Below are 15,386 nucleotides of genomic sequence, written 5' to 3' on the forward strand. Positions count from 1 at the left end.
TACTGCTACGCAAAAGTTTCCGGATCCAGACTGACGCCTGGGGATATTCTAAGGTAAGGAATCTAACACTAACTAATGTTTCTTACAGATATATCGTTACCGAAGGTAAGTAACTTGTTCATTGGTACATATCTTAAGAGGTCAAAAACCCACTCCATTATGTCTGAAAATCTTTTAATTCTGGACATTGTGTTGGTTTAATAACCCTCTGTTATGTCACGATTGATCACTTAAAAGCAACACGGGCATGTATTTTAGTAATTTAATTTTTGGAGGGACTCATCATATATATGAAGACTAGTTTCATTAAATAGGAAAGAGGGTTGATTTTTCCTGTAGTAGATGAGGGCCTCCCATTCTTCCCTAGAGTTGAGGCCTTTCTTAATTGTGTTGAATTTAATCATATACCACTGTTCTTGTTGTTTACGTCTGGTGGTACTGTTGCCTAATCTGGTCTGCTCTTTTATCCTTTTTAAAATGATCCATCTGAGATCTTTCTCACTGTGACCTTGTTCTTTCCAGTGGGCTACCAGAGGGGCATTTTCTTTATTGTTTTTGATAGCGGACTTGTGTTCACTTATATTTATTTTCTTAATGACCTCCTCTTCACGTTGCAAGCGTGCAATCATTTAATTTCGATATTTTGTTGTCACGGCACCAGCTTCTAATTTGTCAATTTCAGCACTCAAGATGTAAATTTTAGTTTGTATTGTTTCTCGATCACTATCATCATACTTTGTGAGAATTTCCACAAGTTTACGAGAGGACTCAAAGTTAGTCCGCCTATTCCGCTAGCATTCGGGGGTCAGGATGCTCGTAACTGGGAGCAAGCATAACACGTAGTCCCCTCGTTATCCTACCAACTTCCAAGTATCGAGTCCAGGACCGGTGATCCGACCACTTGAACTGCTCAGCATTCATGGGCTTCTCCAACATTTTAAACTTCTCTTTGATATTTGAATTTGAATTGAGTTGACTGTTAACTGGTAAGTTGGTTGCACTTTCCCACTCGGGGAACCATCGAACATGCCACTTGCCACTGCCTCGCGGCTCCTTAACGTGTCTACGGACATGGTGCTTCGTTTATCGGGTTTAGAAATGTCTTTTATGAACACAAACGCCTGGTTAATACCGGCGTCCCGTTTCAAGCACTCCTTCACCAGGTAATTGGCGGATCCCTTCCTTAGTGTGGTGTCGGGCGCTGGTCGGGTCCTCCGACACCAGCTCTGCCTCTTCGCTTTACTATAGGGATAATCCTGCTGCCCGGGGGCTTCTGCGGCTTCTCCTTACAGGAAATATGAGCCCAAGTTGAACGTCCTTGTAACCTTTATATATATATATATATATATATATATCACTTGTCACATCAGGCCCTGCCCCCTGCCTTCACCACTGTGCAAACGCGCCACGTGGCTCGTTTTAAGTTGGGGGATTAAGTCCCCTTAAATCCTGAAGGTCACTTGGGTCCAACTAACCCACCAGGTATCTCCAGTAAGATCCACAGAGCTGTGTTGCAGAGAGGTGTAGAAAGGGGCGTAGCCTCGGACCACCTCTCTGCAACACAGCCCTGTAGCGCTTACTGGAGGTACCTGGTGGGCTTGTTGGCCCCAGGAACCCTCAGGATTCAAGGGGAATTAATCCGCCAACTTAAAATGCACCACAGGCATGTTTGCAGAGTAATGCAGGGAGGGGATTCGGCCTCTAGCGTAATGCCGTTTTTTTGGGTTTTTTTCAGAAGGGGGGGGCTGTGTGGCCCCCCTTTTCCTATTTCGAGGCCCTGGGGCCCATCCCCCAGGGCCTGGCCCCTATTTTTTTTTTTTTTTTTTTATAAACTGGAAGTGGGACGCGTCACCCCTCTCCCAAAGCCAATTTCGGCACCGGGGACCCCATCCCCGGGGCATGGCCATAAATGTATTTATTTTATATAATACATTTAGGAGGTGGGCTGCGTGGCACCCCTCCTGAGGCCTCTAATAGCCCCGGGGGCTTTATTAAGGGAGGGGTGTGCGTGGCCCCCTCCCAAGCCACTCACGGCCCAGGGACCCCCATCCCCTGGGACCTGGCCTTTCCGTTGGGGACCGTGTGGGGACCGTGTGGGGACCCCAATTCCCCCCCGGTCCCGCCAGCTCTCCACCTGCGGGAGCCGGCTTTTCTTTTCCACATGGGGAGGTGCTGTCATGCAGCTCCCCTTGTGGAAAAGCAATCTGGTTTGGATTTTGTAAGCGAGAGCAGGAAACCTGCTCTTGCTTACAAAATCAAAACCAGTGTTTGCTATGACAGGGCGGGAGCCGCACGGCTCCCGCCCTGCCATAGCAAATAGCAGTGTTCCTGGGGTGGGAACCCCGGGACACTGCAGGAGCCAGCCCTGGGGATTGGCGGTCCCCAGGGCAATCAAGGGCTCCAGGAGGGTGTCCGTACGGCCCCCTCCCTTCATTTAGAAAGGCCCAGCAGCAGGCCTACCATCCCCTTGATAATAACTATGTATAAGTGTCATTTCTTCCGTCATCCCAGTCCAACATGACACAGCAAGGTATATCCCCAGGGGGGCACCACTTTGGGTATATATAGGCCCTCTCTTACTGGGATACTCAGTGGAGAAAGGACTTCGATGCCGACACACTGATGCGAGATGCTGCGGCTCCTGCATGCAGACACTCCAGCTCTTAGTGGTCTGACATCCCTTGCAGGGTGTCCACAGCCTCTCACTTTAGGTAATGGGGTTGACCTTATCCTAGAGGGATTCTACGCTTTTACACCAACATACATGCTAGGTACACTTGGGTACATCTACTAAGTGTTGCATCGTAGGAGTATGCATTTTACTGTCATGTATTTTATTTACTTGCATGTATTCATTGTTTTAGCATGATGGAAGAATCTACCATCCCTTTACTCTGTTAGTGCTTATAATCATTTAAATCTGTTACTGTCTAATGGTTGTTTCAGCACACCTATTGTACACTAGAATGATGCTGGTTCAATAAATGCTTATTGAAAAACTTTCCCACCGTTTATTCTGTGTATCTCTCTGAGACAAAGTGAGCACAAGTGACTAGGCGACAAGTAGCACTGTTTCCACTATTCTGACGGATCGGGGGTTGTCCTGTTCGATAGTTGCCAAGAACTATTCTCTCCTTCGTGAGAGGGGTTTCTAGTGGCACTTGAGCTAGCTGGTATACAGGCTAACAAACATGGTAGGGGTGTCTAGAATCACTTGGACACCAATCCTATAGTGTATGTTGTCTAAATGTGCAGATCCTCTATAGGAACTACACAACACTGGTAGTGGAAAACTCTCAAATTAAATTTTTCACTACGACAGGGCCTATTTCTCCCATAGGATAACACTGGAGTTGTTTATTACCTTTTATAGGTGTAATTTCAAAATGGGAAGTGATGACTAGTTCATGTATGGTGTCACTGGAGTCACAATTTAAATCCTAACTTTTGGTGACGTATTTTAATTGCCATTCTGAAACCATCACGTTAAGAAAGTTGGCATTGTGGTGCCTGCAGCCTGTCTCCTGTTCACATGCATGGTGTAGTTCACAGTTTGGCTTTGTGTTTCTCCTAGACAGCCACACACAATGGGAGCTTAGGTATGACTGGATGGGCCTTCACTGGCATGATGGGAGGGAGGAGCTGGGGGAAAAGTCACACCTGAATAGTCTGTGTCCTGTCTCCACACAACGGGCTGCCCTGTGGTTAGTCTGGAGCCAGGACAGAGAAGGCAGGATGCCAGGAGACTTCAGCGGGAAACTTCTTGAAGCTTCGCCCCCTCTACAAAGGCACAACTGAATGTAAATATTGGACCTTCGAGACCACCACTTCAGTACACTTTTGGACCTGTGGATACTCTGCCAGGAAGGACTGCTGTGCTGCTAAGAACTGCCACTCTGCTGGACTGCACCCAACTGGACTCCTGCCTTGCTGTGCTAACCTGATGCCCTCTTACCTGGTTGAGAAGGACTGGACGTGCACCTCTTGAACCCAGAAACCAGAGTGACTCCAAGGGCTATTTGGCTGACCTCCTGATTAGAAGCCTCAGGGACATAGCAGGCTTCCAACAGCCATCTGTGAGTCTATCCTGCCAAGTAATGCCACCCTAGTCCTGGACCCTTGGCACTGGCCTTAAGGTGCTTTATCAGCCTCTGGGGATCCAGTCTAACCAACACATCTCAGATGTTGTGCAACGCAACCCCATTCAGAGCAGACGCGTCTCCCCTGCTACGGGGGTTGGACCCTTCGCAAAGACTCATTGCTGTTGCAACCTGTATTGCCTTTGTATCCACCACTCAATCAAGGGATGGTAAAGCGCAATTACTTGCCTGTGATGGTCCCAAGGCACTGGGGGGAGGTGGGGAACAGATCAGTCTAAGTACTGGGGTCATTCAAAGAGCCACTGAGTGACACATCCTCGAGACAGACCCTCCCATCTCATCCATGGTAGCCTTGCTGTTCTTCGGAACCTCCACATTGCCCTGACTGCACACTGCATGCCGAATGCCGGACTTCGCATCAAAAACCCAGTTGACAAGGTCCTCAATGTTGATGCAATAGGACCTTGCACCACAGCTTAGCCGCATCTTGGACCCAACAGTTCGCTTTGGCTGTGCAGCGCATCATTGCACAGATCCTCAAAACACTCTACAACCAGGATTTAAGGTTCCTTGTTCAGCAGACCTAACTTGGTCCCTGTATCTGGCCTGCGCTCCCTCACGGTCGGCTTGAACTTGTGACTTTTTCCTGGTCCAGAGCAACCAGATTATCACAGTCGGCACTTTATACTTTTTGCCGCTCTTTAACTGAAACCTTAAAAATGTAATCTCTGGTACTACTAATTGGATTTTTGTAATTTTGGTCTTCTTTTATTTATTGAATACCCCTCGATGTCTCGAATATGTTGTGGACTCCTTTTGTGGTGTGTTTTCACTGTTTGAAGTGCTGCACAAATACTTTACACATTGCCTATAAGTTGAACCTAACTGCTCTGAGCCAAGCTACCAGGGGTTGAGTACAGTGATATTTTTGGGTTTGCTTGTGCCTTACCCTCACACCCCAGTCAACCAACAACCAGATTTCTTCCAACCTACAAAAACATTATCCTAGTCTTGCTTTGGCATTCTGGTCAAGGCACCAATGGTGAGCACAAATTACAGTTAAAAAAAATTCTCTTTGAGCTGGATTGTGGGCATTGCCCAAGATGCCAGTCAGTAGTTTTTCTGTAAAGGAAACTATGACCAAAGCGATTAAGAAAGCAGTTGATATTGTGAACTCATATGGAAGGTTCAAAAAGGTCTGTGAAGTGAGCAAGAAAAGGAGTCAATAATGCTGTAAGTTGAAGGTACTGTTTCAGTGTGATATCTTTTTAATATCTTGGCTACAGTCTAGCGACCATAAATACCTGAGCAATTGGCATGATCTGTAGCCTGCTCTTTAGTTTCTGCACTTGGTAAGCAGCATACTTCAAGCTTGCAGGTCCTAAATTTATTCAAAGTAAGGAAATGCTGGGGTACATACAGAGCCTTGGCACTACACGAAGAAAGGATTTCTGTCTTCAGACATCTTCAAAGATGCCTATGGGTAATCCAGGAAAATAAATTTCCTAGGAGTATAAATTCCTGGTTTTCCACAGCATTCTTAGTAGGCAATAAAGATGCGTTACTGCTGCCGCCAGTACCTTACCACCAGAACACATGGAGAACTTTGGAGATTGCTTACATTTTGAAAGTATGTTGTATGTGTATTGAAGTAAGCTCAATACAGAGAAGTATTTTTTAGGAAATTAATTGCATTGTGGAAATAAACTTCCATTGCAAAAGTACTGTTTTAAGGATGACTTTTGGAAAGTCTAAACATTTTGTTAATCAGCATGAGAAATTGAGTGGATCCTCATATTTAGCCTTTTCATAATTTTTTTCATGACATATGTATTGTGTCAAGATAGTGATGTAAGTGAGTGATTTAGTTTTAATGGGAATACTATACTTCTGATTAATGTTTTGTTACATATCAGTTTAAGAATAAACTTTGAATATATCCTCAAACCTGAAAATGAATGAGGATTGAGGGGGCAATATATTATTTGACGCAATCACATTGAAGAAAGGAATTACATTTGCATCATAATGGTTAGGAGTTATATATACATAGTACTTTTAAAAGATCTAAAATATTAAGCGTGATTGTGATTGCACGTTGTGCACTTTGAGCGTTTATGTACTTTAGTTAGGTGGATCATGTTATGATCCATTTTGTAATTTTAAGAATTTATGAGATTAGGAGTGAATGATTATCACATATAATGTATTTATTGTAAATGATGTGAGAAGCTCCAACATATTTTAGGTTCTTGGAATCTTGCAATGTGCACTTTATGAGCAGTATGAACTTTAAATAATTAAATTAGGAGGTGAAGTGTAGGTTCAGATTAGCCTATGTATGACATCTTTATATTTGATGTTTACATATTAAATATCATCCTCATTGAGTATCATTATGAACTTAACTACATCTGAGAACCTTGAAAAGTTGTTGGATTATAGGACTCCTTAAGATAAAATAATCATATGGAAAGTAATATGTACTTTTAAAAAATTGAATCCTATTATAACGCACCGTGCACTTTATAATAACCTAGAGGATGATGATAATAGTGCTTACCAGCACAGAAATCCATAAAATGATGGAATAATTAATGGCAAGAGAGTGGATATTTTTGTACTCTGTGGGAGGATAAGAGTGTGTAAAAGAAAGGGGGCATGTTGTACCCCATTTATGACATTTTATGTTAAATGAATTTATACAGCGCAAGTACACCAGGTGGTTTCATGGTGCTCATGAGCAAGAGAGGGGCTGCGACAATGATGCATTTGACTTACAGATATGCCTTAGTGAAGAGAGCGGTTTTAAGTAGTTTCCGGCACTGTATGTAACAGGCTGTACGCCTCACTTCCACAGGAAGCGAATTCCAGAGCTATGGAGCTAATAGCGCGGATCTGAGCCCTCCGTGCTTCTTACGTTTAAAAATGGGGGTGGTCAGCAAATAAAGATTGGAGGAGCGTAGTTCTCGAGAGGGGATATAGTGCTGAATCCTGGAAGAGCGGTAGGCAGGGCTATTCCCCATTAGGACCTTGAATGTGGTGCATCCAAGTTTAAAGGCACAGCGTTTAGCCACCGGGAGCCAGTGAAGACTCTTCAATAGGGGTTTGTCATTATGTCGTATAGGCTGGTGGGCGATAAGTCTGGCTGCGTGATTTTGCACCAGCTGCAAATGTAGTTGATATGCGGGGATGCCAATGTAAAGAGTTGGCGTAATCAATACACAACATTACAAAGGCAAGGACAGTCAGGGTTAGGGCCTTAGTGGTTAAGAATCTGCTGATCTTCCGGATTCTGGGGGAGTGGGGGACTACCTAGTCTAGGGGGCCAAAAATTGGCGTTCCATGAGTTTGCTAACCCACCTGTAAGGATGAGCTCAGTTTCTGGGTTTTATTTCAATTGGTTGTCGTTCATCCAAGCGCTAATAAAACTTAGTGTGGACTGGAAGTTGAGCGCTGAAGAGATGGTAGGATTGATATCAAACACGAACTGGAAAGATCAGAATAAGAAAGGTTTTTGATGGCAACTCCTCTAAAATCCCTAAAACAATTGTGTTTGGTGAACGAGAAGAATATAAAGAATATAAATTACTGTGTATAATATGATGAAATGGATCATGACATTTTAGAACTGTAATGTATATTAAGTATGAAATAAAATAATCCCTTTCGGAGAGGGAATCTTGGCATAAATGGATTATGGAGTAATTGGAATTTCAATGAATGTTCATGAAAATAATGGAGGTCGTAATTTGCCACTGCATATCAAGTAGAGTTGTTGCCCTAGTGTTTAAGGGTCACTAAAGGACTGTTATAATAACGCAGTGTTTGAGACCCAGTTAAAGGCGTTAGTCATTACTTTGTTTGAATTTGTGCCACATGAATATGTGGCATTCAATAAAGAAAATGGAATAAAATAAAAGGGGAAATTTGAAAAATATCTCTTGGAGGCTGCTTATCAGTGCCACTGCGTTGGTGGTCCAGTAAGGAGAACAGCTTTTAAAGAAATATATATTTCCAGCAAAATGTCCTTTGCGGGGGGAGCGTCTGACAGCTGGTGCCGGTGGCGAGGTCAGGACAGCCTCTCAATATTTCCCAACAGCAAGCCTCTTTACGTAAAGACACTGCACTCCTCTTGGAATTTTAATTTCTGTTTATTGACCTGTTTTCTTCCTCCACCATGGTGGAGGAAGAAAACAGGTCAATAAACAGAAATTAAAATTCCAAGAGGAGTGCAGTGTCTTTATATAACGAGGCTTGCTGTTGGGATATATATATATATATATATCTCCTCGCGTGCCTCATACTAGTTAATAACGTTACTCGCCACTACAAGAAAATTATCAGCTAACCTTTTCATAAGAAAAAGAATATTACAAAGAAAATGTAGTTTTTTGAGTCCAGTTGTTATTCAGACATGTCAGATAAACTACTTACCAATGCACTTTTTCAACTTGAAGGAGTTGATGCATAGGGGGTAAGCTGATGCTTTGCTGCTGAGAAAGCGGCACACCAGCATGCCATATTTTTGGACATTATCTATGCCATTCTATGCAGTATAATGTCCACTTTCTTTATTACCCATGATCACCCATTCCACCTCAATCAATCAAATGGTACATATATAGCACAGCTTATCACTCGTTAGGCTATCCAGGCGCTGTGCTGCGGGTGTCAGCCGAAGAGCCAGGGCTTGAGTCCCTTCCTGTAGTTGGTCAGTGAGTGTGCGAAACGGCTGTGTTGAGGGAAGGGAAGGGAGTTCCAGGACTTGGCAGCGTGGATAGAGACGGAGCGTCCTCAGGTGAGGTAGCTGTGGATGCATGGTATTTGTGCGAGGGAGAGGTGAGCAGAGGTTCCTGGGTGGTAGGTGGAGGGTTATATAGGCAGGTCTTTGGTCGGAGGGCTTTGTAGGCAAGTGCCAGTAGTTTGAATTTGCATCTATTCTGGATGGGGAGCCAGTGGAGGTCTCAAGTGCTGGGTATGTGGGTTCTCTTCAGCAGGTTGAGGATCAGCGTAGCTGCTGGGTTCTGGATCGTCGGGAGTCTTCTCATGAGTTCGGTGGTGGTGCCTGCATAGAGTGGATCGTTGTAGTCTAGCCGGCTGGTGATGAGGGCCTGTGTCACTGTCTTATTGGTACTGATGGGGAGCCATTTGAACATTCTGTGGAGCATGAGGGTGTGTAGAAGGAGGCCAAGGCGACTGTGTTTCATGTAGAGTTTGCTGTCCCGGATGAAGCCAAGGTTGCAGGTGTGAACTTTCGGAGTGGGTGTGGGTCTGAGTTCTGAAGGCCACCAAGAGTTGTTCCTTAGGGAGGTGTCTGCCAAAGATCAGTACTTCAATTTTGTCAGAGTTGAGCTTCAGGCAGTTCTTCATCCAGGCTGAGACGTTCTTCATACAGTTGTGGAAGTTGGTCTTGGTGGGGTCCGCTTAAAGTGAGGGGACACGCTGGGTGGCATAGGAGGAGATGTTGATAAGAGGGTTGGATTGAGGGATGAGCCTTGAGGGACCCCGCAGATGGTGTGCTTGGCTTCTGAAGTGTAGGGAGGAGACAGATGGCTCTGGTGTGCTCCGTGAGCAAAGATGCCATTCATATGTGCTGCGTCACCTTATTCTGATCTGGCATAGTCGGACAAGGAGAGTGTGGTGGGAGAAGGTGTTGAAGGCTGAAGACAGGTCGAGCAGGATCATGGCAGCTGATTCTCCTCTGTCTAGTACGGTGTGAATGTAATCTGTGTGCAGGAATGTCAGAGCTGGGAACCTGTTGCGGGCCGTGGCTGCAGCTGCTGGAGCGCACTCGGACCCCGAGTGAAGGGGGAAACGAGAGGCGGACAGCCATGTTGCTCAGGGGAGTCCCCTGAGCCCACAGGGTTCACAGCGGCGTGCGGACCCCTGCCACATCTTCGCTTTGAGAGAGTGGAGGGCTGATGCTGCTCTGCAGGTTTGCGTGGCGCTGACCACGAGAGGCGGGAGGATTGAGATGCGGGCGAACTCGGCTGCCTGACTCCGAAATGGCGGCTCCCTGGGACGGAGACTGTCTCACCCTGTGGAACAATACGAAGCCCCTGCACCTCACGGCATGGGGAGTGGAACCCTAGAGGACTGCTGCTGCGAGCGCTGATGCCCCACTGTGGGCCTGCAGTAATTGATAGCGAAATCGCCAATTGAGGTGAGCTGGCGTGAGCTGTGGACCCCGGCCCGGCGAGAGCGGACGAACCTCCTGCAAGCTGAGATGGCCCCACTCTTGCACCCGGTGAGTCGGCGAGCCGCGGGGCGCGAGTGCTGGTAGGGATGCCAGACGCAGCTGCAGAGACTTTTGAGCCCCTCAGCTCCAATGTGGGTGAGGCTCCCCCTTGTGAATCGTCAGGGGACCCCATGAAGCATCCAGGTGAGAAAGGGAGGCCCGCCCCCGCCAGTGAAGATGTGCAGAAGACTTTGTTCCATACGGATCACACAGTTGGGCCCCTCTCCCATTGGCCCCATAGTGCTTTATGCCTGCGTATAGCTAGGGCTGCCTTCTAGTCCCTTGGGCCAATATTTACTCGAAGCGGAGGCTGATGGGTGCCTGACCCTTACATGGCCGCCAGTGATGACTTTCTTTCCCTGAGCTGAATCTTTTCCTCACATAACCCTGCCAGGGCTGTGCCTGACCTCAAGATGGCATCTGGATAATTTGACAATCTATGAATACACCTGAGCTCTATCCTGACAGTGGAGTCCGAGCATTATGTCATACGCTCTGTGGAGCTGCTCTGTTCAGCTATTGAGGAGATCAGCCTTGGTTCATCTCCTTGACCGTCACCTGCCCAGCCGGACTTTGGGCACCGTTTTCTCCACATCTCGCTGTTTCGCCCATTCCCCTTTCATTTTTTTATGTGACTCTGCTTTTTCCTGGCTATCTAACTATCTATCTATCTGATGCCCGATGTAGATACCTTGAGAGCTACACGGGTGATTGGCTGTTGATTCCCTCCTCTGCCGTCACCTACCTAGTCGGTCATTGGGCAGACTTTCCCTTCGTCTCTCATACCTCTACCCCCTCTTCCTCTACCTTCTCACACCCCCTTTCCGCTCTATTTTGTCTCTCCCTCTCGCTCTTTAAGGTGTTGCATATATTTGATGTAACGTGTAATTGTTATCACTGTTGTAACATTGTTGATCCTTATGTAAATCGCTCTGATACCTACGGGTCTAGCCAGCGCTATATATATAACACTTAAAATAAATAAATCTGTTGTGGTGATCAGGACTGTCTCTGTGCTGTGACTTTCTCTGAATCTTGATTGGGAGGGGTCCAGTAGGTTGTTTTCCTCAAAGTGTTCGGTGAGTTGGAGGTTGATGGCTTTCTCCAGGACTTTGGCAGGAAACGGGAGCAGTCACATGGGTTGGTAGTTCTAGTCTAACTACTCCCCCAGCTCTAAATGACAGTTTCAGCTGGGCAGTTGCAGCAAAAATATGGAGCAAAGATGGGGCAGAAGATTGGTTTGTGCCCCTCCCCCCCCCCCCCCCTCCCCTCGAGAGGGCAAATTCAAGAGGTAGTGAGGTGGGGGCCACTTGTGCATCCTGCTAGAATGGGGCACCACTGCATAAAGGTGTCTCCCTTTTGGTAGAAGTGTTTCAGCCTGCCTTAAACAGGGAAACAGTTCCACATAATTGAACTTCTGTAAAGTTATTCAGTGTGGAGTTGGTGCACAGCAGATCAAGCTAGTGAGTGTGCAAGAAGATGCTGCATGCTCAGTGAAGAAGTGAAACATGTGCTGTGCAGAGTGGTTTTAGTTGGAGTATATTTGTATTGCTGCAATGGGAGGAAAGGATGTGTGAATAAACTTCCCAAGTGTGAAACCCAGCCTAAAGTGTATGCGGCGTGTTTTATGGAGTGCATGCATCATGTGTTAGGTTTTCTGGACCCCAACAAACAAGTGTTGGCCGTAAGTGTATCAAAGACAAAGTGCACTCTAACACTATACGAGAAGAGTGTGCCCTCCCCTCTACACATTAGCACCAAATCAGACTGCTTAAAAATGTGGAATATCGGAAGTATGGAGAAACCGGGAAAAAATACTTTTCATTACAGTCGAAAGCTCCCACGACTTCAAATACTCCAGTAACTGGAATGAGAAGAGCAAGAGGAGTGTGAGAATGCATTTTCTCCGCTAAGCGTGGTCTGCCCAGGGTCCATTTGCACGAGGTCTGTGCTTCAGATCAGTTATCCCGCAGTATCGGTCTGCGCCCACTGGTCAGTTACGCTGTACATCAGAAGAAACCCGTTCAGGATCTCGGATTCGTCGTGGTGTGACCACAAATTATTTATTGAGTTTGTGCTTTTCCCGGATGCATTGCGGATAAACTAACTATACTTAAAAGTGGATTTCACCTCTGACTTATGTCGCCTGTGCCCTCATCCGCGGGGTCCCCGTGCGCCTGACATGTCAGACTTAAGTAGACTCAGCTGGTATATTATATAGTTCAGTTAATTATCACACATCAGGGCTGGCATGAAAAGAAAACCACATTTGGGAATGTTTTCTAGCCAGAATTAGTAGCCCAGCTTGTCGCTAAGCTCTTAAGTGATATTTTAAAATTGTACCCCACTTGAGCCAGCCATGCAGCACAGTCTTTCCTGCATTTTCCAAAACTGGATTCTTGTTACTCGCTATAGTTGCTTTTCAGTATGAAGATCTGCTCGGTTCAGTGGCGCGACACAAAATTATGGGGCACCTCTGCAGAATGTGAAGATCCCTTTATCTTACACATATTCATAGGTATTGGGCTAAATGAACGCCCCTGAAGGGGTAAGTGGGGCCCATTGCACCGCAAGGACTGCAAGGGCCTTCCTTATGCCCCTAGCTTGGTTTCTAGAACCCGCATTGAGCTAATGTCTATTGTTTTAGATATTAGATTGGACCCAGGTGCAATGAGCAGTGGATGCTTCACACAGAATTTTAGCGGGAATCTGAGGTTTTGGACATAGACAAATTTTTTGGTGTCTATTACGGTCCACTTGGACAATAAAGATCAGCTGTGATTGGTGAGATCGTGCTAGAACATGACTTTTGAACAATACTAATTAGTGCCCTGTAAATTATTTACAATTTATGTTGCATGTATTTACAGTTTGAATCATCTATACACGGAGTAGCCCAAAATTGCAAAGTCCATGGTCAAATACCATAGTTTGGATTAGAACCAAGGTACCTAGGTTGAAATGCCAATCTCTTAAATAGTCGACCTCCTTTTCCACATAACACTAAAAAAATTGAAGTAAAATTGGTAAGATGGTAAAATGTGTAAACTGCTGCAAAATCTACATGTGGATTATTTGATATAGAATGTAATCTTTAAATTGTCTTTAATTTTATTATTGGGTGTTAATGTGCCAGTGACAAAGATTGATATTATTGTGGCTCAAAGATTGTAATATAACCGTGAAGTATTATATCTTGGCTGGAGTAAATTTAAGTTTGAGCATGGGATTCAGTGATCTGATTTTGGAAAAGTTTGGTTAATTTAACCGTATGTGTTGCTAACATGCATATGGTTACTTTCATTGCAGACCCAAATTCAATAGTTTGCCTACCAGAAAAGAATGAACAGCCAAGTCTAACCTCAGAATGCTTTGTAACCGGATGGGGAATGACAAATGCAACTGGTAGGTTCATTGTACTATTTTTCAATGGCTCACACTTTTTTTGTTTTTTTAAAAAGGAAAGAAAATGTATAAGGATCTTTTGATCTTATGTGGTAGAAATAAATAACTGCTCTAGCTCAGTATCTCTTACATGTTAAATAAAATGCTTGTTATTCCACACCAGGCCATGAATCATTGGTACAAAGTATTAAATGGCAATGACGGCAAACATGCAGTTCAGTACTACAATGCTTGTAGACTACTTTCCACACTGTAAACCCAAACTGCAGCCAATGAGGTGATGAGGCTTACATTTCAACTTACCCTAGAGGTTACCGTAGCTCAGGTTTTTAGCCATGTGTGAAGCGAATGGAGAATTATCAAGAAGCATTTGAATCCCGTTTGGAATTTATGAAGTGCTACTATGGAAAAACAACAGTTGATGGACAGAATGCAGAACAATGTCATACATTCACCTCAGTACTGAGATCTGGGCCTAAATCCATCGTTTTTTTGCACCCCACCCCAGTTCAGACATGGCCATATGCAAATCAGCCTTGACCCTGTGCCTCATGGGAAGAGTCCAGCCCGAACTACCAAGCCATGTCTTTCCTGGACCGGAATCAAGCATCCTAGGACCAGTTTCTGGCTATCAGCCGTCTTCAGCCAGGATAGCTTGACTCCAGTGGTGTGGAGAGCATGGGACTCACGTCTGAGCATACCCATCCCACTTGGGGTGACAAATGCGAAAACAGTTGATGGACAGAATGCAGAACAATGTCATACATTCACCCCAGTACAGAGATCTGGGCCTAAATCCATTGTTTTTTTTGCACTCCACACCACCCCAGTTCAGACATGGCCATATGCAAATCAGCCATGACCCTGTGCCTCATGGGAACAGTCCAGCCCGAACTGCCAAGCCATGTCTTTCCTGGACCGGAATCAAGCATCCTATGCTACTATGGAGCAACTAAGCTCCAACTGTAAACTGAGTGGAGGGGGATTATGCAAATAAATGTCTTTATGGGCTTCCTAAAAGGCAGACTCTTTTGAGTCTTCATGAGTTGAGCAGAGTGTAGCAGAAAAAGACTTCCCTCCTGCTATTTTCCTTACATGCTTGGAGGACACCAACAAATGTTTACTTGCAGATCTGAGCTGCCTTTTGGAGCAGCAGAGTGTAGGACCTTACTTTTTATTCGCTATGTTAGCGAAAGGTCTTTGAAGTGAATATTGGCAGTGACAGGAAGCCTGGTGCATGCTTTATTGCATTGAAGACATCTGTGCAGATTTAGGTAGATTGTACACTGCTCCTACTGCAGAATTCTGCAACATCTGGAGCTTACAAACCTTTTTTTGTGGTGGTCCATCCACCAGAAGGGCATTTCTTCAGTCCGTTTTAGAGCGGACAACTGCTCTAACCATGGAGGATCGATTTTTCTAGTGATTATAGTTGATACATCTTCTTCAATAATTCAGGCTAGTATGTTGAAGATTGGATTATCTGGTTAACTTGTTTATTCATAGATGGTCATTAGTCAAAATATAGTCTCAAAAACGTACCTTTTCTTCATTTGAATGTTAAGCAGTTGCACACTAAATAACCTGGTTTGTGGTATGTCAGTATAACCAGAATCTATGCCAAGCCTCAGCCAACCAGG

General features: G+C 45.1%; 1 protein-coding gene across 1 annotated transcript in view; it reads left to right on the forward strand.

The window, feature by feature from the left end:
- The window catches only part of OVCH1 (ovochymase 1), an 852,055-nt gene that overhangs the window by 789,026 nt on the left and 47,643 nt on the right, over positions 1 to 15,386 (forward strand). Inside the window, exon 32 of the mRNA XM_086952799.1 lies at positions 13,651 to 13,746. Coding sequence (XP_086808925.1) covers positions 13,651 to 13,746 — 96 coding nt within the window. The remainder of the gene's footprint in view (positions 1 to 13,650; positions 13,747 to 15,386) is intronic.

This window comes from Lissotriton vulgaris, chromosome 1_2, assembly GCF_964263255.1.
Source record: "Lissotriton vulgaris chromosome 1_2, aLisVul1.2, whole genome shotgun sequence".
NCBI classification, from domain to species: domain Eukaryota; kingdom Metazoa; phylum Chordata; class Amphibia; order Caudata; family Salamandridae; genus Lissotriton; species Lissotriton vulgaris.